The following is a 21,122-nucleotide window of genomic DNA, read 5'->3' as shown; positions in this document are numbered from 1 at the left end:
TTCCTCAGTTTGACATATCTACTGCAGCCTATCCATCCCCCTCATGTTACATCTTTGGCATTACTGAAGATATGTAATTGTAGGACAGATGGCAGATTATACAAACCCTCATTACAGTAGTTGATGTGGCTGGGATCTAGATCATATAAACCGTGTCTTCCATTTTTTTATTTGCTCTCACTGTGTGAAATGAGTTCTCATTATCTGTGTCCATATAGTGCTTCTTCCCCTCACTGTACCTTCGTTCTTATCCCACTTTCTTTTCTTTCCTAAATTACTAATGGAAAGAGGAAGGTGAGACAGGAGAGGGAGAGACTAAATGTTCATAGAATTACAGTGCATGTTCAATTATTCCCTATTTATTCAACACTTACATATAGTACAGTGTTGTGATGTATCAACACTGAGTTTTAATGCCTTCTGTCCTGCATGTCCCATGCGAGCAAGCAAAGTGGCTTTGTATATACCCCAATCTGCCCTTGATAGGAACATCATGTCTCACTTTTCTTACCCAATAGGGATTAATAGTGTCAGTTGGTGTGAAAGCTCGTCAGTGGGTACACTGAGCAGCCATTTGTCAGTGCTTTGCTGCCAGTGGGAAGCGCAGAAGGCTGCACCAGATTTTGAGAAAGGGAGAGCCTCGCGGAGAAGAGAGATGGAAAAAAGAGAAAGTTTTATTTGTTTGCTGGGTTGATGGTTCAGCCAGATGGATGAGAGAGAGGAGATATGGTGAAAGACACGCTCGCAGAATGTATGTAGCTTTCTGGGGGAAATGTGTGGTGTGATAAGAGTAGTGTACTATACAGTATTTGATGCTTTAGATTAAATGCCCTTCTTAATCGGGTAGCTTTTCTTGTACTTTTTCTTGTTCTTTTAGTTTGCTCCTCATGTTTGACAGATGCCATAAATTACTTTGGAGAAGCATTTCCAACAAATGCAGGTCATATATGGATGTTTGGAATCATTTTTAGGGCTGGGCCACTCTAGATTATTGTTATTATTATTTGTTTGAACCACTCTGTAATACATTTACTTTAATGTTTAAAAGGGTCATTTGCTTGCTCCATCTCCTTCTTAGTTTTAGCTGCCCCACTGTAAGACCCTTTGATAAACCCGATGACGGCAAGCTGTCTAGGCCCAAAGGCACCAGCACACCAACTCTTTCTCCACATCTCTATTCTCATGAGCATAACGTTACCATCTGTAGTGATTTCTCTGAGCCTTTAGCTGTTACTCTGGGATTTTTCTTCGCCTCATTGAGCATTCTACATTGTGCCTTTGGTACCATCCTAGCTGGGTGCCCACTTAAGGAGAGTAATAACAGAACAAAATTGTCTCCTTTTAATTGTCCACAATTTCTAGACAATCATCAGTGTGAAGTGATTAAATATCGTAACTCTCTGATTACTTTGTAGCGCTTTCCAGCTTAATGCAGTTCTCTAACATAAGTGTTTTTGCAAAGCGCTCTTTATCATCAGCAGATACTTTTGTAAGTAAGTTGAAGTCGCTCTGTGCCACACTTCTATATCTGAATGATCTATTCATTATGGACAATTAAAGTAGATTTTGTTTGTTCATAGTTGGAACTTGATGAGGAGAAAAGAAGTTGAATATAATTGCAGATCATTGCAAAAGAGGTAATGTTGTTTTGTTTTTGTTTTTGGGTTTTTTTGTCACATATGGTGGGCCAGGTGTTTGTACAATATCTGGAATAGTTTGAGATTAAGCAGGGTGTGGATGAACAGGGAAGAAGAAATGAATTCAAACAAGAGAAACTAATGGACAAGATTATACCTACATTTACATTTAAGAGGATGACTGGGCACAGGTTGCGTTTAAACACAACTGACTGTTAAAACTTTAAGAATTACGGACGTATGCTTTCAGTGTATTACTGCTGTTTATATGCTATATGTTTTGCCATATTTTTCATTTAATGTAGACAGTTGAAATATGTATCAGTCCATTGGTATAACATGATAGTAGAGGAGAGCAGATTTGTAGGTTGTTCATATTTACATGTTGCTTTCCATGTCAACATGTTGCATTTATGTTGAACTTACAGTCACGCGTAATAGGATAAAAGTAGAGAAATTTATCTTAAAATGAACCAAACGCAGCTTTGTCTTGAGAGCAGCGTATAAACACAAGTCGCTAATAATAGTTTTTTCTAAGAATATGAATATATTTTCTAGTGTAAACAGCAAGAAGGTCCTGAGTTCAATTCCACCATCAGGCCAGCGTCTTCCTGTGTGGAGTTTGCATGTTCTCCCTGTGTTTGCGTGGGTTCTCCCCGGGTACTCCAGCTTCCTCCCACAGTACAAAGACATGCAGTTAGTGAGGATAGGTTAATTGGGAACTCTAAATTGCCCATAGTTGTGAGTGCAGGAGTGAATGTGAGCACGAATGGTTGTCTCTGTCTATGTGTTAGCTCTGCCACAGACTGGCGACCTGTCCAGGGTGTACCCCGCCTCTCGCCCTAAGACAGCTGGGATAGGCTCCAGCACCCCCGCGACCCTGAAAAAGGATAAGCGGAAGTGGATGGATGGATAGATAGTGTATTTAGCAATTTAAGCAGAAGCCATACCTACTACTAAATATATGAAGTCTATAAGTCCCAACAAGTAGCCCAGCACATAGCCACTTTGGACTTACTTCTGATAAAATACAGATGCAGAAGAATGATTGTGATGGACAGAGGTAATTTAATATTTAGTTAGTTCAAGTAGAAGAAACAATCCTTCCTGAGAGTGCCCATGGCTGTTTACTTGATTGCTAAAAGTGTGATTTTGGATTAAACAATAACAGCTACATAAATGGAAGTAAAACAGCAAAGTAAGAAAGAGCAGCAGTCATTCTGTCTCTTCTTTAGACAGTTACTGAATATAAATGTTAGCTATAAAAGAAAGTTAGCTGTCATCTGAAATGACACAATCTCTACATTCCTATATTATACCCATCGTGTAAAAAGCACAAAACAAGAAAAACACAGACAGGCAGTATCATTGTCAATACACCAACAAATAATGTGAGTATGATTTTATCGCTCGCTGCAGAACGAGGAACGAGAAGAGAGGCAAAAAGAAGATGGAGTGAGACAGTGTGGCGGAGTGACAGCCAACAGCTGAGCTCAGGGAAACTAAAGAATGAGAGTCGAGACACTGACAGCATTTGGCAGAACAAAGACAGAGATAGAAGGGTGGAGAGGCAGAAATGGAGAGGTCAGAGGGAAGAAGAAACAACTTTAGGGATAGTGGGACTGAAGCCTGAGAGAGGGAGGGGAGGCCTGAAGCAACACTCAGAGAAAAATGATTGAGTTTAAGTTAGAGTCGTTGGAGAAAGACAACTTCCCTTTTCCCTGACTCCGTATCCAGCATCATGTTAAGGCCAGAGCACAGACAGAGCTCTTGCTTCCCTGTCACCCACAAAACAGAGCCAGTTATACACAAGTGGACCCCTCCCCCCCACAGTAAAAAGCCTTTACTTTACAGCCCACGGCCTCTCCAGGGCCACACAGGGATATGTTTTGTGAATAATTAGAGACTTTTAAAGCTGTCCGCTTATTGCTATTTGACAAGGAGAGAGGGGGGGGGGGAGCAGGTCAGGCCGAAAAAGGTCTTTTAAAACCCACAGGAAATCTATTAAAAGCTTTATATAAGGCATATTTACACAGGGACTAGTCCCCATCTGCTAAATCCTTCTAACCTCACTGTGCCTCCCCATCTCTATCTGTCACTCCCCCACCCCCCTTTTTTTTAAACATCAGACAGTCTCATCCATTTTCTTCATTCATTTCTTTTTTCAGATTTAAATCTGTCAGCCTTTCAACTGTCTCTTTCTGCTTTAATTTTAAAAGGAACATTTACCAAAAAATAAATAAATAAAAATATGTGAGCTTAAATCAGGCGTCCCACTGTTTGGGAATGACATGTTTTCAAAACAAAGTCATCCCATGGTTTATTCATGGACTGTAATTGCCATGTTGCTGTCATTGTCCTGGACGTTTAGTTGACCATGCAGAGTGTGGAGAGAAACGGGGACCACGCAGGTCATGCCATCTGTTCGAATACCTGTGTCATACTGAAGGAGCACAACACCCTCCACCAACATGTTTGTCCTTTAGAGTAGCAGTCAGAGAGACATTTGCTCACCTTCCATATCCCATTCCTCTAATCTCTCTAATGAGAGGATTGTGTTTTATTTACATGAGGTCACTGCCACTCCTCTAGTTTCTTGATTTGACAGCTCACTTCTTGTTGACTACACAGCCAGCACCTACTCTACGCACAAAAAGGTTACCTTTAACGAATGAAATGGAGCCAAAGTATTGAAGCATCTTTCCCTTTGATCCAACCGGGGGAACCTCGCTGTGCCGTTTTTCATAGTCAATTGGAGAGAATCAGCTTTGCTGCTCAAGTACTCTGTGATGTTGTAAATATCTGTGGCAGCATTACAGTGGCAACCTGCTGAGACTGCTGTCACACGTTGAAAGGATACCATATGTGTGTACAGTATGTGGTATAGTATATTGGTACAGTTCGAGACCATCAAGTATAAACATTTTTTTCCACTGTGCTCCTAGAGCTTGACGTTAAACTGAGTTGAGGTTATGTGCTAATGTGCAACAGCGCATCAGAGTGTGTAGTGAAGATATTAAGAATTACACTCTTCATTGTTTCACTCTGTAGAGTTTTTCTCTCTTTTCAAACATTGCGTGACCCAAAGCACATAATTTCCATAGCACTGTAAGTTTGACACACAAGTCCATGGAGAGTCATCCCCACTCCAATACGAGCAGACTTGTGTGTGTGTGTGATGAACGAGAGAGAGTGCACGAGAGAGGAGACTGTGCCCCAAAGCAGACTGGTTTCACCATCTGTCCTTGCTGTATCCTGTGATTTCCCTGTGTAATTCAGACAAATGTCATACTATGGGCAGGGGATGAGCTTTGACAAACTGCTCCAGACATTCTCAGTTCACACTCCCCCGATACTCCTGTTGAGTTCTTCTGTTATTCACAACATTTCTAACCTCACTCCGCAGTCGCGTGTTTCAAAGAGATTTGATTTTTCCTGCAACATGGAGGAAATTGCACATATTCCAGCACGTTCTAGGCAGGACGGCAGCTCTGAAGCACTGAAGCGTATCTCCTGTTTAACAGCACGTATGATGCCGCTGTTAGTGTGTGCATTGACCTGTGTCCTCTGTGCGTGTGTGATTGTGTGTTGACAGTATAAGGGCCAGGCTAACCTTCACGTGTTTGAGGACTGGTGCGGCTCCTCTGTAGCCCAGCTGAGAAAGAACTTGCACTTCCCTCTCTATCCTCATGTAAGTACAGCAGTGCGCATTTTCATGCATTAACACTAAAGGCACATAGTATTGACTGGTTGTACATGCCTGTCAGTCTCCCTGCTCGCACAAGTCACATATGCAGCTAGCTGTGTCTGTGTCATATTTACCAGCAGAATTTTTATTCATTTATTTATTTTGGAAAATGGCTCTTAGTCTCAGACAGCAGGCTTTTCATTTGTACCTATTGATTTGCTGACTGAAATTGACAACTGCCACAAGCACATTTCATCAGCTGCTCCTAGCTGAGGTGTTTGGTGCATGTGCAAATCAACCTGTGAAACAGTGAATCATCATTGTCATAAAATCAGTAGCTTTTAGCAGTGGAGCGCGCCTCACTGGTAGCTGAAATCACTGTGTTTTACATCCTTCTGAGTCTGCAAAGGCTCAGCAACATTAATCTGATAATATCATTCTAAATAATTAATTGCTAACCTATTTAGTTTAACAGCATCACTGGCAAAACTTACAGCAGTTTCAGATGTCTCAAAAAGATCAAAAATGGCAAAAAATGGCCACATGCATAAAATTGTATGATGGGACTGATACTGTATGGCAATAATTTCCAGGTAAAAAGCTAGCATGCTCACTATGATCTGTGAGCATGCTAGCTTTATGTTTAATTAAAGCAGGCTCTTTTATTACGGTATCTCGTCTGTTAGTCTTCATTGTCCTTATATCAAGTGGCAGACTTGAACAAGTGGGTCAGAGGTTTGCTTTATGCTTCATTGTGTGTTTTTGAACTGAATGTTTCACTGTGACTTAACATGAGATAGTGTTTAACTTGCTGCTATTAAAGTTGCAATATTTTTCCCTCTTTCTTACTACAGGCCAGGACAACAGTGAAGAAACTGGCAGTGGCTCCAAAGTGGAAGAACTATGGCTTGAGAATATTTGGCTACCTTCACCCTTACAGAGACGGTAACTAGCTTTTTCTATTAGTAAGTCACCAATCTGAGGAAGCATTTGCACATTTGAAAGAGTAGACATTTTCCACAGCCCTCTTAATCCAAGCACTTCGGAGCCACTAATGTAGTGGATATTCACATTTTTATTAGGGGTGAATGCCAGAAGTCTCACAGCTAAATCTCATTGCAGTTCCCTCATGGCCTTACCCTCAAGCCCAGTTGCTATGGGAACTGAAAGCTCTAATGCCCAAGTGCCCTTACACAAATTGCAGAATATGAAGTTATTAATTAGATTACCATTCATTTCAGCCCCTCATGTAGCTTTCACTTGGGGTATCACTCTCCGTTGCTGATGGCTTAAAGGTCATATTATCTTCTCGGTGACAGCCTGCACGTCGTTTCTCAATTATGTTTTGCAACCAAATTTAAAATATGAATAATGTGGCAATTTAACATGTAGTTTGAGAATTCCTAAATATTGCAATAGTGTAGTAACAAACTAGTTTTATTATAGTGAACACTACCACCTGCAAAATATTAGAATGTCTCACCGTACTGACCTGGGTTTGCAGCAACCCCAAAATGGGAAGCTCTATTCAGAAACAGCTGATCACACAGTTAAGTCAACTCTGAGGTTAGTGCATATGTGGTGAATAAAAAAGGGCAGTATCAGTCGAGCACCAATATCACAATTCGCCGTGACAATAACGAAATAACTAAATAAAGAGCAAAGCCTGGGTTTTCAATCCACTGGAGATCGAAAAGTTAACGGGTGCCGTTCTACAATTATCTTCAAGAATCCAGCAGCGGCAGTAGCGAAAGAGTCTGTGCTCAAGAGGAGAAAAGAGTCGATACATTAGCACTATTACAAATTCAAATTCAAATTTTATTTGTCACGTACACAGTCATACACAGTACGATATGTAGTGAAATGCTTAGACAACTGCTCGTGACCTAAAGAAAACAAAAAAGGGAAAAGGCTATGAATAAGGTAGGAAATAAATATGAAAAATTAAAAAGGGTAAATTTAACTAGGAAGGAATAAAATATAAATGAAGGTTAAAAATGAAATAACTGTACAACACAAATTAGAATGAAGGGTAAATTTAACTGGGAAAGAATAAGATAAAATATATAAATTAAAGTTGAATTAAAGTTACATTTCATTCTGTGTTCACGAGTGTTCATCATTCATCATTTTACACGGCAGACTTGATTTCCCAAATGTGAAAAAGAAAGCGTGCTCTTTGTTTTTAATTCTGTCGTTTTATGAAATGAATAATGAAACAAAGAGTCTGCTTGACAGTTTCTAAAAGTATTTGAATACAACCTCGGATAAGCAGTAACACACGGCATATTATACTGTGTCAAAGGCTAGGCAGAGTGTAACTGAACAGCTTCCAGAACCACCTTTAACAGCAACAACATGAAGTAATTATTTATCAGATGCTCACATTGGTGTGGAGGAATTTAGGCCCACTCTTATTTACAGTGTTTATTTGGGTTTCCAGGCACTGATTTATGCACAGCTCTCTTAAGATCCTGCCACAGCATTTGAGTCAGGTTGAGGTCTGAACTTTGACTGAGTCAGTGCAACACCTTGATCCTTCTCTTTTTTCTGCCATTCAGTTTTAGATTTGCTGCTGTGCCAATGTCCCAATGTCAGCCAAACTTTAGCTGTACCCTCGCCATTCCTCTGCTCCCCACTTAGTATGCTATGTTCATGCTGATATGCTGTACGCTTTGGTTGTCACCAAATGTAGTGCTGCGCATTATGGCCAAACAATTTCACTCTGGTCTTGTCTGTCCAAGGACTTCAGAAGCCTTGTGGTTTGTTCAGGTGCAATTTTGCAATTTCTATGACCATTATATGATTTGACCTTGGGGTGAATTTTCTGAGGTGTCCACTCTTGGGAAGATTGGCAGCTGGCTTGAACGCTGTCCACATGTGAATAATGTTTTTCACTTCAGAATGATGGACTTTAAATTGTTTGGAAATGGCCTTATAACCCTTCCCAGATTGATGGGTACTAACAATTGCTTCTCTAAAATCATTGCCGAAGTGGCATTGAGTCTTTGGAGTGTGTTAACACACACAATAGCGCTCCAGACCAGAAAAACACAAACAAAAAGACACCAAACCAAAACTTCTGCTTTTATAAGGATGGCCACACTTGATCAGTTAATCAAGGGCTTTTGATTAGCAGCACGTGGCAGCTATCCCGCTCTTAATCACTGTGGAAATAGTAAGATTATACCTTGTTTTTTCTAATAGCAATGCTGCATTTTAGCTTATTTTAGTTCGATAAATAATAGTCAGTGCAGCAACATTATTAGAAATCTGTATTCACTGGGGTGCGTTGAGCAGTCGACCACATGCCATATGGCTGAGAGCGGCCAGCCCGGGTTTGAGTCTGACCCGCGGCCCTTTGTCTTCCCCTTCTCTTTCTGCCCCTGCTTTCACTGTGTCTATCAAATAAAGGTGGAAAAGAACAAAAAAAAAAAAAAGAAATCTGTATTCACAGGTATGTCCACCTGTGTTACGCTTTTTTATATACAATAGTATATATGAATTTGCATGCCAATCCACAAGAAGAAATGAAAGATAATCTGACGGTGTGGATACCGATTTTATTCTGCTCTTAGGATGACTCCACATTTGAAAACTAAGATCACTGTCTCTCAGATCACTGATTACCCATGAACGTGTAAACATTTATGAGGAAAGATGACAAATAAATACAATTTGTTACTATCCTGAGATTACTTATAAACTGAATGACAATGTTTGTGAGCTCCACTTACTGCACCCCATGTTCTCACTGTTTTGCGTCTGTGCTCAAGTGTTTATTTCCATTCATATAGTTGTTACATACAGATTAGAAATTCATGTGAGGAAAATCTTCATATCACCGTAACCATGCATGTCATTCATGACTACTGCTCCCGGCAGGGCACCACAATTTTGGTGCGTTTTCTTTTTCACATTTCTTATGAAATTCTGCTCTTCGTGATTATACTCTCTTAGATCATACATATCTACTTCCACTGACACACACTTTGATCATATTTTCTCCCTTCCAGGTGATTTCCAGTTCTCAGTATCATCAGACGATAACTCTGAGTTCTGGCTGAGCCCTGATGAGACTCCTCTTAATGCCAGACTGCTGGTCTATGTAGGACAGGTAAGCAACAAACTGTGTTACACTGAATATTATCTGAAACACACAGAGGGTCACTCCATTTAAAATCAGCAGGGTCCCTATATTCTTTATAGTTTACGATTCAAAGGAAAGCCATTTAGTACAACCCATTTTTCAGTACTCTCCTGTTTTTAAATGGCATTGCTTAGCAACAAGCTGTTACTGTAGGAAGAGCCTGAATCTTCTGGGGCCTAAATTCAACCTCTTAATGTCATGACCTAAATAGTAAAACACTTAGTATAATATATACCTCTAGGGAAGTTCATCCATAGTACAGTTTGCGCAGGGAAGCCAAACCTTAATCATTAGACTACATAGTGACTTTATTATCTGATAGGATATTCAGGTGACGGTGACTCATATCTCTAAATGGCTTCTAATGGATTTTATTTCTCTCATATATGGCTATGCACACTATGACAGATCAGGCAAGTATAACTATGATTAACTGCAATTCTTGTGGAATCATAGTTACTGTTGAAAGGGTCAAAGCTATTACTCTGAAATGATGCCATCTAAAATCGTTGCTGAGATGTGACTAAGAGCATCCAGCTCTGACCACACCTCAACATAAGCCTTTAATTCTGCCAGAGTTCAGCGATACAGCAACAGCAGGGACAATGAGCGATTTGACCTTGTTCGTCTTTAGTAATCACCCGCTCCCCTCATGTCACCATCCTAACACCGAGGCTATCACTCACCTCCCCAACACACGCCTCAAAATACAGTAGACTTAAATCCTCCTGTAGAACATCCTGTGAAAAATCGTTTTCCTTTCCCATCTATCCTTGAAGTACCCTCTGCCCGCAATTGAATAAAAGTCAAGCTGTGCTGCTGCCGCTGCCTCTGCTAATAAAGTTTTCTCTGCGAAACCCTCTGAAAGATTTAAGAAGGGAAAGATGCACGAGGTTGCACAATATTTGAACTGCACCATATGAGTGCTCTCAGCAAATATGTGTTAAGAGCAAAGGTCCAGCGATGGTGCCATCTGTATTCCAACAGGATGCGAGATGTCACCAGGTTCCATGGGAGCTGAGATTAATTGGCTGCTAGAGAATATTGATGTGACATTTAGCAGTGGAGAAATATCATCTAGGTAATGGCAGAGGAGCAGCATTATGGCTAAGGATCATTCATCCTGCCACCGGCTGACAGACAGGTCTCACTGCCTTCCCAGTCTCGAGAGGCACTTTGTGTTTCACGGATAAAAATCTAAATCGTTGCTCCGTTCAAACCATCTGCATGAGCTTAGGTGGAAAAAGAGTTTATTTAGATTTTCTCTTACTGTAAGTTTGTTTTTTTTTTTGAAAGAGGATTTTGAAGTAGTCAGATTTTCCCCAACTTTTAAGAGTTTGTGTTTCATATAGCACAAACACTTTACACCCTGAGGAGACATGCGCTGCTCTTCTTTGCTTGCTACAAAGCCTGCCCTTAAGACTTGTAAGAGCTCTAATACGGCGGTCCCCAACCCCCGGGCCACGGACCAGTACCGGTCCGTGAGTCATTTGGTACCGGGCCGCGAGAGTGAGACTCGGGTGTGAAATGTATGGTTTTCAGGGTTTTTAGCGTTATTTTGTTATCGTTTTTTTTTTTTTTTGACTCTGTTTTCCTGGGTCTTTTCACGTGTGTTATGAATAAATCTTCTTTTTTTCGGTACCGGTACTAGTTTCATTTTGTTGTATTTATCCGCGACACCTTAAAGGCCGGTCCGTGAAAATATTGTCGGGCACAAACCGGTCCGTGGCGCAAAAAAGGTTGGGGACCGCTGCTCTAATACACAATTAATTTATGGGTTTTTTAAGTTATTTCAAACCAGATAATAATAAAATAACTCAATTTTAGCTTGTTTTTTATTTTCTGAAGATTAAATAAAAATTAAAGGCAGGGGTTATTCTTCAGCCACTTCTGTGTTCTGTGTGTCACATTTACGACAGTGAAAAAAGGTTATTTTTCTAATCTTCCTGTGCATGCGAAGGACATTACACTGAATTCTAAATTCACCCATTCACTCAAATAGCATACACAGTATACTACAGTTTTATTCTGTTCATACCACATTTTTCCAATCCCAAATACACACACCGTTGGACACACCAGGGCACTTTTTCTCCTTTTTTTTGTGGAGTTGTATCTTGCCCAGAGATTGGAGGAACCCCAATAACCCCAGTTAGCATTCCCTGTAAACCTCTGTCCAAATGGATTGCACACCAGTAAAAAAAAAGCCACTGACTGACAGACAAGTGTGTGAGGGATCCAGCAAGCCCAGATCTTTTTTATTTGAATAAGCTTCCTAGTATGCCCTGTTTGAGGCTAGTGCTTTCAAATGAAAACGCCAATGACTAGCAAATATATCTTTAAAAGTATAATTCGAATGTGCTCCCATGAGGCATTTAACAGTGATGTGATGAAAAATAGAGCTGAAGTGTTTCTGTGCTGTTTCCATGGTGACCCCTGTCAGTATTTTCTTGTCTTCCAAATATTACAGCAAAGAAGATAATGATTTAATCTCGAGATGTGTATTTCTGTTATTCTCAAACATGTATAAAACATTCAAAAGGTAAGCTTGAGTCCTAGTTCCTGTGTAGGTCATCCCAAATCCACACAAATGCATACGGTACCAGTGGATCTCCAAAAAATTAGAATATTCTGACTTAGTTTTTCATAATGTAACTCAACTTTTGTATTAATCACACATCTAAACATGATTGTAATAGTTCCATGATTTAAAAAAGCATTTACAATACAGAAATCTCCAGCTTCTAAAAAGTGTGTTCATTTATACACTCAGTACCTGGCTGGCGTTGCTTTACCACAAATTACTGCATCAGTACAGTGTAGCATGGAAGCGATTAGTTTGCGGTCCTGCTGAGGTGTTACTGAAGCTCAGGTTGCTTTGATGACAGCAGCTCGTTTGTATTTTTGGGTCGGCTTCTCATCTTCCTCTTGAAACAAACCAGAGATTCTCTGTGGGTTTCAGGTCAGGTGAGTCAGCTGCCCCATCAACCATCATAATAACACATTCAGCAAATCATTATGTAGGAGTTTTGGCACTGTGGGCAGAATCCTGCTGGAAAAGGAAATTGGCATTTCCACGAAGCTTGTTAGCAGATGGAAGGAAGTGCTCTAAAATCTTCTGGTAGATAGCTGCGTGCAGATGACACGGCACTCCAAATCATCACAGACTGCAGAAACTTCACACTGGACATAAAAGACCTTGGATTCTGTCTCCATTATTCCTCCAGACTCTAAGATGTTTATTTCCAAATAAAATGAAAAAAATTGCTTTCATATGTGGATCACAGGACTGTGGACCGAGCAGCAGTCCTGTTCTTTTTCTCCTTAGCCCAGATAAGAATGCTTCTGACATCTCTGGATCAGAAGTAGCTTGATATTAAGAATGCAGCAGTTTTATCCTGTTCCTGAAGATTTGTGTGATGGTGGCTCTTATTGCACCGTCACCAGCCTCAGTCCAATCCTTCTGAATTTTCCCAGGTTGCTCAAATAGACTTCTCTTCAAGGTTCAAGGTTCAAGGTTCTTTATTTGTCACATGCATAGTTATACAAGTATAACATACAGTGAAATGTAGCCTGACACGCTCCTCGACATGTGCAAAAATGGGGGGGTGTAGAGGAAGAACATTACATATATATATATATATATATACATACATACATACATACATACATACATACATACATACATACATACATACATATAGTATATACACTGGGTGAATGTGCAGAACTAGCAGCAAGCAGGTGAATTCTGTACATTAATATGAATAGACATCTGACATCTTAACAATCATGTCAAGGCAGTGGTCATCCCCGTTGCTTGTGCACCTTTTCCAGAAACACTTTCCCCTACCTGTCATCTTAGCATTAACATGCTTTCATACAGCACTTTGTGAACAGCTGGCCTTTTCCCCAGTAGACCTTGGCAATGTTTGTTATCTGGACTGTCAAGTCTCTCAGTTTTGGCCTTGATCGTATTTACCTGTTCTGAACTAGACCAACACATACACAGTATTTGTATTGTTTGAGTGGTAATTTACTCAAACTCAAAATAAAATATTCTAATCATTTAAAATACTGCACACTAAATACTATCAGCCAACAATCATCCAACTGAAAACATAAAAACAGAAATATTTCACTTTATGACTTTATCAATATAGAATATTAAAAAAAAGAACCTTTAAAATATTCGTATTTTTAGGTGCTCTACTTAAAAACGAAATATATACGAACCCAAGTGAGAGAACAAAATCGACCTTGCGTCATGCTTGGTTCTGCTGCTCGGTCCCTTACATGTACCAGCTCCCTCTTCTCAATTTGTTGAAGTGCGATTGGTTGGGTACACTATTCTTATTAGAACACTTTCCATGTTCCTGCTGGGACATTATCTGTACGCATACGAATGAACTTAATGTGAATGAGGATTATCCATTGTCCCGCCTTGCCGTTAATCATATTTTTGCCTACAGCTAATCTGTAATGAGATTTTCCTTCAATCAGAATGTCCAGACAGCTCCCGCAGAGCTTCCCACAGAACCAGCCCAGTCTTGTCTGATATTAAAAGGCCCTTATGAGCAGGAAACGGCACATGTGTGCAAGGCTGTGTGTGCGCTAATGCCTTAGTGTAGTTCATGTCTGGTTGCACAGACACTTGGCGCAAATGGCAAATCAGCCACAATGTTTAAAACACCTATGTTATATTGTGTAGATCCCCCTTCCACAATGGGGCGCGATGTTGGCCCACCATAGATCTGGCTGCTTGCTGTTTATCTGCAGGATGTTCAATCGGATTGAGATTTGAGGAGTTTGGAGGCTGAGTAAATGTCTTAGAATTTTTGTGTTGTTTCTCGAGCCATTCCTGAGCAGTTTTTTTCCCAGCTTTTGAGATGAAAGGTGGATGCTATGACGTCTAATCTGTCTGGTTCAAAAAGCAGATACAAAAATACACAGGCGTACGAGAAACTGGGTCAGGGAACTGCGATCAATATGGGACTCAACAGCACCAGTAGCTTCTCATTCCCTGACAGACAAGACATTGTCACTGTTGTAGGAGCATGCACCAATTCACAACTTTGCCCCACTCTACAAAAAACCAAGAAACTCAATTTGTAGAACAGCTGATAAGCAGATAAGATTTAAAAGTTTTTTCTTTTTTCTACCACCTGGCCGTATCGATTGTAAGGAGGGATGGAATTAAGTCAGCTTCTTTGACTTAAAATCACATAAAATCTCACCTAATCATATAAACGTTTAAAATAAAAGATGTTTGACGTGTACTTAGCTGGGGCTGTTTCTGCACTGTCAGTGGCACAGCTTACTGGAACACCTAAATTGGAACAATGCCATCATTAATTTTACTAACATTTGTGGTTTTCCTGCCACAGTGAATAAAGATGTCTGCAACAACAGTGGTTAATGAGTTTCAAATGCCCATCGTTTTACCAGGTAAAAGCACCTGATCAAAGACACTGAATAGGATTTTGGATTAAAAGCGACAACGCGCATATGATACATTTTATTCTTTAGCCTTGTAGAAAAAGCATTTTGACAGGGAAGAAAATAGATACAGCCAGGTTTCAAATTTTAACATTGCTTGAGACGGGCAATCTATCACAGTACACAGCACGTCTGTGTCTGCTATTATTCGTGTTATAGTTAGATACATGTGTGCATACAAGCCCATCCGAATGACTGTAACACCAACGTAACTCGGCAGTTCGAAAATGACTGAAAAAAATGAATTCAGGCATGAAAGTAGGTTTGATGGTCCACATCCATTTAAAGTATCTGAAGGTTGATTTTATGGTAGATTGCAATGTGTGAAAACTGGTAAATTCAAATTCAAATTTTAAAGCAACCAACTTCATGCTTAATGATACCAAAATATGTAAACAAAAACTTTCATGGTCTTTGGCTCCAAGTGCACCTGTTTCTTTTTATTGCAAATGGTGCAATTAAGAAATTCTGCAGCTCTAACCATTAAAAAAAACAAAATCTATACTTTAATGTTGTTGTTTTTTTTTTTATAGCCCTACAATGGATCGGTGACCCTCTCGTCGGCTGGAATAGGGTCCAGCACAACTATGACAGCACAGATGGGCTGTACTGAATCTAAGTTTACCTGATTTTCCCTTCAATATCATCTTCTTCCGTGTCTATGAATTGCTTTAAGGGCTACTGCTCCATTTAAATTTTTCCCAAGAAATCCTGTGACCACTTGCCTATGCTCTGTAATTTCATTATGAACCTCACACTTGAGCAGAGAACAACTTCTCTGTCAAACTGACCTGTTGAGGGCTTTCATTCATCATGACAGCTGAAACTGCTATCTCTCAGCTGCTGGGTTTACAGTTTGCATGAAGGGTATGCAATAACTAAACTCAAAGATGGTATATCAGGTTAGAAGCGTGACCACAAGTATGCTCGTCCTTTTTCACCCCCCTGGATCAGATGAGGGTTATGAGGGAGAACAGCCTCTGCATCGTCACTAAACTGCTGGCCAAATGTGTTTCTGTGGTGTTCTCATGTTCTCTAAAATTAACTATAATGGTCACTACCTTGAAACTCTGGAGCAGATCCAGGGGGCATCTCAAAAGCAAAACACAGAAGTGGTCAAATGCAGTTTTCACAGCAGCCAAGAACAGCAGCATTGCTGGAAGTTCTCCAGAGGTGAGCAGGGAGACGAGCTGGAAAAGAAGATTGATCCAATTTAAATAGGGTAGGTTTTTCTTATTACAGGTAGAATTGTAAATGTTTTTATTTTTATTTCATCTTGATTCAACCAGCTGGCAAAACGTGAGTCTTGAACTTCTTCACCATCAGTGTGGTTCAGTATTGAAGCATTTTCAAAAGTCTTCTACATTTTCTGCTATGTAATAGCTTTTTTCATTCACACTATGAATTAATGACTTTAATGATGACGGCCACTGAACTGAGAGTCCTAAATGGAATGTGGCTATAATTAATATTAGTTAGAACTATGCTTTCCTGTTGTGACGCTTTGCAGCATGCCAAAATGTCTGTAGTGTGTGCAAACAGACTGATTAGTGATAGGCAAGAAATTGCTCAAGCTGAGTGTGAGAGAGGAATGATGCCTGAGCAGTAACAGGATAAAGCTAAATCCCCTGTTAATAACCATAGGTGCTTTATTGTATCATTCCAAGGTTGTATCTCTGCTTTGTCATACATTCAAAGAAAATGCAGCTGTATCCAAAAACATAAATAAATGTCTGTTAAATTTAAATATTTTTATAGCCAATACATGTAAAATGTCAGGATTGCTGCACTGGCACAATTTTCATTTTAAAGTTTGCCCCTTATTTTCTTTTGTTGCCAGTGTACTTAAATTGAATAAAAGCCGACATAAACAGTACGCACAGACCAATCCCGGTATGTCCTTGTGTCCACCTCTTCAGCAGTGCTGGTAAAAGGTTAAAGTGTGCTGAGGAGCTTTTAGTCATTAAAATTTTGCAGTTTGGATTCAATTGAAAAAACACATTGAAGGCAAGACAGAATAAGAGCAAGAAAGCAGCACTCCCATTATATCACAGGTCAGCTGTTTTTCTATTACTTTTCTCGTCTTATTTGGGCAGCGGGGGAAAGGAGTGTATGGGAGAAAAGGAGCTGATAGAAAGAGGAGTAATGTCTCCATAGCTCCACTGCACACTCATATTTCTTTTATCTCTCGACCCTGTTTTGTTTCGCTTTTCAGTGTTTCAGGGCCAGTGGCCATCTGAAATTAGATTTCTTAAGGTACCCACATATGTGGGTGAGGTTCACACACAGATGCGCAGTGTGGGTGTTTGTGTCTGCTTTACAGATGCAAAAAAAAAAGAGTGTACATGAGCGTCCATCTCTCTGGCTTCTTCGATCAATTTAAGTTGAAGAAATTGGATTGCCAAGTTTGCCGGTTTACTTTTTTTTTTATAGGGGACTTCAGAAGTAGAAGTACAATATGACAAAATGCAAGTGAGAAGTTGTGTTTTAAGGTGTAATATGAGTAGTGTGTGTGCCTGTGTGTGAGTAACCCCTCATCAATCTCTGGCTGCTTGCTTTCTGATTTACCTCTTCCCTACTCTGGTGAGGAGATGCTGCCTTCACTAAGCAATGACTCATCCTTCAGTGAGAAAAAAATTCTGTGTGTGTGTGTTATGCATGTCTGCATGTGCACCTTAAAGAACATCTGCTCCTTTCATTGGAGAGCTTTTGTCCTTGTAACCACAATGCACACCGTTGATTGATGTCTTTGTTACCCTAAAAAAGAGACACAAAAAGACAATTAAGTTAAAAATAAAAAAGGCTTTAATTTTGAATTATGTTCACCCTGACTTTTTGTTTGTATGAATCCTATATTTTGTTGAGCTGCTCAGAAAATAATCTAAATCATCAACTATTTTTGCAGAGCATAAATAGGTAAGTCGTCTCGTGCCACATAAAGGTTTAGAGCTCAAAGGACGGCGTAAATATAATCCCAGTTATATAAAACCAAGTTTCACTCCAAAAATTCTATTTACTTTGGAAATAAATCGAATGTCTGTAGAGATCTAATTTAATGATTTCCTGTATGCGCCCTCAGAAGGTTTCCTGCATGTAGAGTCAGCACTAGATGACACAACTTGGTGAGATTGATATTTTTCCTGTGCTGTCTCTGCTGTGTGATAGCTTTCTATTTTACCTTTTATGTTCAGAAAAAAAAAACCCTGAAAGAAGGGAGAGTATAACATAAAGCGTGCAAGTACAATACAGTAATAGGGGCATTTTCAATAGTGTCTTCTCATAGGTTGACTATTTCAATTTAGTGCTGCATTTTTCACCAATTTCCTCTGCTTTGAAAGATTTTACACTTCTACAGAAATGCCTTGTGTAGTCATATGAAACTTGTGAGTTATTTTAACTGTCATGGAGGTCGGTTACTAACTGTCGAAAGTAATAGAAGCATGTGTGGAATTGTTGTGACTGATAAAACTGTAAATAATAGGTGTAACAGATCAAACGGTTAGCCGGAACATCTGGTATCCAGCAGCACAATTTTACAGTTAACGGACATTCACTCTGTAGGTTGTCATATCCACATGGCAGATTTTAGCTTATCAGCATAAGAAGTGAGTCTTTCTTTTTTAAATAACATACAAAAACAGCTGACACACAACATTCAAGTATGCACAAAAAATATGAGGACAAAGTTTATTACAGTTGTTTCCGGTAAATGCTCACGTAGGTGTTTGCAAATGTATCTTCATCTTTAATGCAAAGCTACTGGAGTACTTTGCTTAGTGCTCGGTTAGCTAGCTTCCCTGATGTTCACTTTCAGTGACCTAACTCCTACCAGAGGAATATTTGAAGGGAATGTTGGTGTGAATATGCACTGTGGCAGCAAGATGCTGTGGGCTCCAGAGTTGAAAGCACAGTAGCACACATTGTGTCCTCCTCCTCTCTACTCAGTAGCCTCACAAAGACTCTCAGAGGCGTCAGCATTGCCAGGGGCCTGATTGGCTTTGGACAGGCTGCATGATTTTAAGGTTTACTATCATAGGGACTCTCCTTTCATGCCAGCAAACACATTCAGATATGCCACTGTACAATTGGCATTTTGATTTGTTTGTGTATGCATGTGCATCACTATATGTTTTTCTCTGAGAACATGTATTGTGTAACACAGATTGAGGATCAACAGCTATTTACTGTCTCTTTTGATTTGTTAGCACCACTCGCAGCAATGTCTTTTGACCAGTCTCAAACTCAGTTGTGTGGCCAACACAAACAATTAAAGACATGCCCACTGTGATCTTAGTTTCATTCTTTCATTATGGAGCTGTTGGCTTGCTGAGAGAGTGAATGGGCACCGACTCAACCACAGGGCCAAAACAGGAACCCCAGGGGTTTAGATGAGCTGGCTTCTCAGAGTCAGCATTGGCAGGGAATCTGACTTCCTCTATTTCTGTCTGTTTATTGTCATTAGTTCTCATTTGTTAGCTCACTTTGCCTTTCCAAACTTTCCTTCTGATTGACTCTTCCTGTTGTTTTGGGATGTATTAGCTTGTTTTCCCATTTTCTTTTCTTTTATGTTGCTAACCAGGGAGGCAGTCAGGATCTTTTGGTGTCCTTTGCGATCCACCAATCCAATTTCTGACTTAAAAATAAGTTTAGGACATCCACCTGCTAACTGAGACACCAGTCTCTGTCAGTACCCAATGAAGATAAAGTTGGTATTTTATTTAGCACACAGCTGATTTCTAAAAAGATTTGCAAACCAAACTGAATTTTTCATACTGCTCTGAGGCTTGTGGAGCCCCTTTCTCTTCTCCAGCTTGTCGTAGACTTCTCTCTGACCTGTGTCTTGTCTCTTCTGTATTGCAGCTGGGGACAGAGTGGACCGCTCCAGGCGAGTTTAACAAGTTCAGGTCCCAGTCTTCGAAGTCTGTGCAGTAAGTACCTCTGACAACCACACACGTATCAGGATGGCAAAATGATTTCACTTTCTCAGCAGTAGAGAGACCAAAAGGGCACAAGAATCTGATGGAGGATCTCCCAGGAAAGGTTTTGCCGGATGTTTTGTTAGTTTCACCTTGTAAACCTGTCAGTGTGTGTGTATTTGTGCCATCATAGCAAAATGCAGTCTGTATACACTGTAGGGGGAAGTACCTAAACACAATTCGGAATACTTGAAAGCTGTTAGCAAGACCATATATGTACTAAGAGTCAGGATGTGAATATCTAGTCTTCCATGGTTGTTTCTGTTAAATAGTCTCTTTACCTGTTAAGCAGCAGTCTGCAGCAATTGCTGTATTTGCACATTAATATTACTCTACAACCTAATTTATAGCAATAAAGGTAATCTCTAGGTAGATGCAGATATTATCAAGGAACATGATTTTTGGTACTGGTTTCTGTTTGCAGTCTGACTAGTACAGAACAGTTGTGTTTGTGTAGGTCAGGCGTGGGGGAACTCCAGGCCTCAAGAGCCGGTGTCCTGCTGGTTTTAGCTGTGTCCTTGAACCAACACAGCTCATTTGTATGGATAAATTACATCATCAACATGTCTTGAAGTTCTCCAGAGGCCTGGTAATGAACTAATAATTTGACTCAGGTGTGTTGACCCAGGGTGAGATCTAAAACCTGCAGGACACCGGCCCTTGAGGCCTGGACTTCCCCACCCCTAGTATAGGTTTTGCTTCCTATGGAGAGCAAAGGAAGAAACACATTTACCAAAATGCAAACTTGAAACCATCAGCCAATATCTGACAAGATTACATTTATAAACAATAACTGGCACATAGAACAGGAAGCCTTGGTCCTGCAACCCTACACTACAACTTCTCACATATAAGAAGAAAGTGTTCCCTGGAGACTGAAGAGCAGATCTTCTATGCATGTTTTGTATGCATGCTAGTACCTATATCTATAGATGAATTACCATTCTGTATAAGAAGTGCTCTCAGGTGTCGACAGTCTTAATCCTGAAAGTACTCTCTTTCTCAGTAAATGTAAGATGGAGAGGCATTAAACTATCCAGTCCTCGACACATCTTTCTCCCTAATGTTTACATGATGACTCACTGAGTTCTTGGGCCACACCCATCTTCAAACTCTCCTTTAATATTGATCTTTAAGTTTTCAGACTCCATCTTGCATGGTTGTGAGACTCA

General features: G+C 40.0%; 1 protein-coding gene across 5 annotated transcripts in view; it reads left to right on the top strand.

Annotated features, from left to right (window-relative positions):
• b4galnt4a (beta-1,4-N-acetyl-galactosaminyl transferase 4a) overlaps positions 1–21,122 on the top strand; it is a 165,470-nt gene that overhangs the window by 98,697 nt on the left and 45,651 nt on the right. For all 5 annotated transcript variants that reach the window (XM_082539927.1, XM_082539928.1, XM_082539931.1 and 2 more), the window contains exons 4-7: positions 5,233–5,328; positions 6,180–6,270; positions 9,342–9,442; positions 19,835–19,902. In XM_082539927.1, the coding sequence (XP_082396053.1) occupies positions 5,233–5,328; positions 6,180–6,270; positions 9,342–9,442; positions 19,835–19,902 (356 nt within the window). The remainder of the gene's footprint in view (positions 1–5,232; positions 5,329–6,179; positions 6,271–9,341; positions 9,443–19,834; positions 19,903–21,122) is intronic.

This window comes from Aulonocara stuartgranti (assembly GCF_965226115.1).
Source record: "Aulonocara stuartgranti genome assembly, chromosome: 7".
NCBI classification, from domain to species: domain Eukaryota; kingdom Metazoa; phylum Chordata; class Actinopteri; order Cichliformes; family Cichlidae; genus Aulonocara; species Aulonocara stuartgranti.
The sequence above is the reverse complement of the archived record's forward strand: the minus strand, read 5'-3'. Positions and strand labels throughout refer to the sequence as shown.